The 2,330-nt window shown below is 40.7% G+C and overlaps 1 protein-coding gene across 1 annotated transcript; it reads left to right on the forward strand.

Annotated features, from left to right (window-relative positions):
• LOC119906457 (GTPase IMAP family member 9-like) lies at positions 1-859 on the forward strand. The gene has a single exon (XM_038723879.1). The coding sequence runs from the start codon at positions 74-76 to the stop codon at positions 857-859; it is 786 nt and encodes a 261-aa protein (XP_038579807.1). The 5' UTR covers positions 1-73.
• Positions 860-2,330: the final 1,471 nt, after the last annotated feature.

A 2,330-nucleotide genomic window follows, 5' to 3' on the forward strand; every position in this document is an offset into this window, starting at 1 on the left:
TGCTTATCTAATTAAGCAAAGTGAGAGGAGCCTTGATCCTCACCAGCCAATGCCTTTGTAAACTTCATGTATTATGTTGCCATATTTTATCTCAACAGTATCTCGGAAGCAGATGAAAAGTGATGAACTCCGAATAATTTTGGTGGGGAAGACAGGAGCGGGGAAGAGTGCCGCAGGAAACACCATCTTGGGGAGCGAAGTGTTTCAGTCACAACTGTCTGCTGCTTCCTGGACATTTCAATGCAAGAGGGCTGAGGGAGAGGTTAGAGGTCGAAATGTCACCGTCATCGACACTCCGGGGCTGTGTGACACAAATTTCACCCATGAAGAAGTGTTGGAGAAGATTGAGCAGTGTATTTCTCTGTCTGCCCCTGGTCCTCATGCCTTCCTTGTGGTTCTGAGGCTCGGCAGGTTCACCCAGGAGGAGAAAGACACCCTGAGGATGATTCAAAGCACTTTTGGTGAAGAGGCAGCTAAATACTCACTAGTGTTGTTCACACATGGAGACAAACTAAAGAAACAAACTATTGAAAGCTTTGTTTCAAAGAGTGAAGAACTCAAAGAGTTCATTCAGGAATGCTATGGGAGATATCACGTCTTCAACAACCAGGTGAAAGACCAGGAACAGATTGACCAGCTACTGGAGAAAATTGACAGAATGACTCTGGACAATGGCGGAGGGCACTACACTGCACGGTTGTTCACAAAAGCAAAAAGGCCTCAAAGAAAGAGAAACGAAGACTTTCAAAGGAGCAGAAGGGCAGAGCGGGAGAGGAAGAGCACCCTGAAGGCTAAAGTTAAGAGCGAAATGAATTTAACAGGAGGGTCAACTAAACGCAGTAAATGTATTCTGCAGTAGGTGATGGAGGTGTTCTTCAGAAGCAGTGGAATTTGTGAAGCATGTTGTGATGCTCTGATAATTATGGATTAATGATATGATGCATTTTGTAGTGCCTATACAGATACTTTCATTTTGTGTCAAAAGTTTAGCACATTGGAGTCTGTTTGAGCCAAACAGTTGTAAAATACTTTATTCCAAAATTGCCTCCTCTGCCTGGGCTGCTTCTAGTAAGACTGTCCATGTGATGCTGGATGGGTCAAGTTCCTCCAGACCAAAAAGGGAAAAACTTTCTTTAAGGGGCTGCTTTATGCATGTAGACATAGTCATGTTGAAACAGGAGAGGGACAAAGACAAACTGTTGACACACAGGTGGAACAACCTGTATATATTGTACATGTTAATTATTTGTTTACATGTAGGCGTATTGTATAGAGATTTTCAGGTACAAAACTGCAGGAATGGTGTTGATTTGGATATCAGGATGGTGTCTTGAACTCTTTTTGTTGACTAGGATTGGATGCATTTGATGCAGGTGGTGGAATATTATTTTTGTTAGACAGTCCACGTGTGTTAGCCCTGAGGCAGCTGTACTCTTCCTCTTGCGCAGTGCATGCTGGGATACATTCCATCCCCCCATGGCGCTGAACAGGATCAGCAGATAGATAGAATTGACTGATGGGTGGCCACATGGTAACTTGGAGTAAATCTGTTAAGCTTGACAAATGTACACCACAAAAGTACTTTAAAACCTCAAAAAAAAGCCTAGTCCCAATCAGACGCCTGTCCGTTTTACTGGTCTGGTGTGGCTACAAGTTTTTATAAATAAACACAGGTCTCAATTAGATGGCTGCTCTGTTTTTTATGTATTAAACCTCACTGGGTCGCTGCTTAGATTGTGCATACCAATATAAATGTTTAAACCTTTGCCAGTATGAGAATGCTGTACGTCGTTAGATCATTTAGATTCTCCACTTTTCAATCGTTTAGTTCATTTCTCTGAAACAATAAGCTTCAAAGTATTATTCATTAAGATTTACCGGTGTGGTAAAGGAATTAAAGGCCTGTCCCAAATAATGGCATGGTGAGTTCAGTGAAGCTACGGCTTATTAATTGAAGTTTTATAGTATATTTATATTTATCATGACTTAGTGTGCTGTATACATATGTATAAACAGGGAAAACAGGTAGTTTTAGAGCAATTTTAATTCAAATTTATAATATTCAAAATGTATCCAGTGAAGTGGAGCCCGATGATTTCCTACTCAAGTGTATTCATGTGCCAATATTCTACATTTAGCTACAGTTCAGCTGTATATTTCACTCTGGTGAAAACAGACACACCTCTTCAGACAGCTCAGTTCACATATCAAACAACAACTCCAATGACAAATAAACATACTTCCAAGCAACTATTTAATGTCCTGTCCTGCTTTTAGTTTCTGACATGAGATGATGAATCATTTCCAAGCAAACAGATGAATTCAGTCTA

The sequence above is a fragment of the Micropterus salmoides genome, unplaced genomic scaffold (assembly GCF_014851395.1).
Source record: "Micropterus salmoides isolate LMB-PRFRI ecotype aquatic unplaced genomic scaffold, ASM1485139v1 Ms_hic_scaffold_1611, whole genome shotgun sequence".
Lineage (NCBI taxonomy): Eukaryota > Metazoa > Chordata > Actinopteri > Centrarchiformes > Centrarchidae > Micropterus > Micropterus salmoides.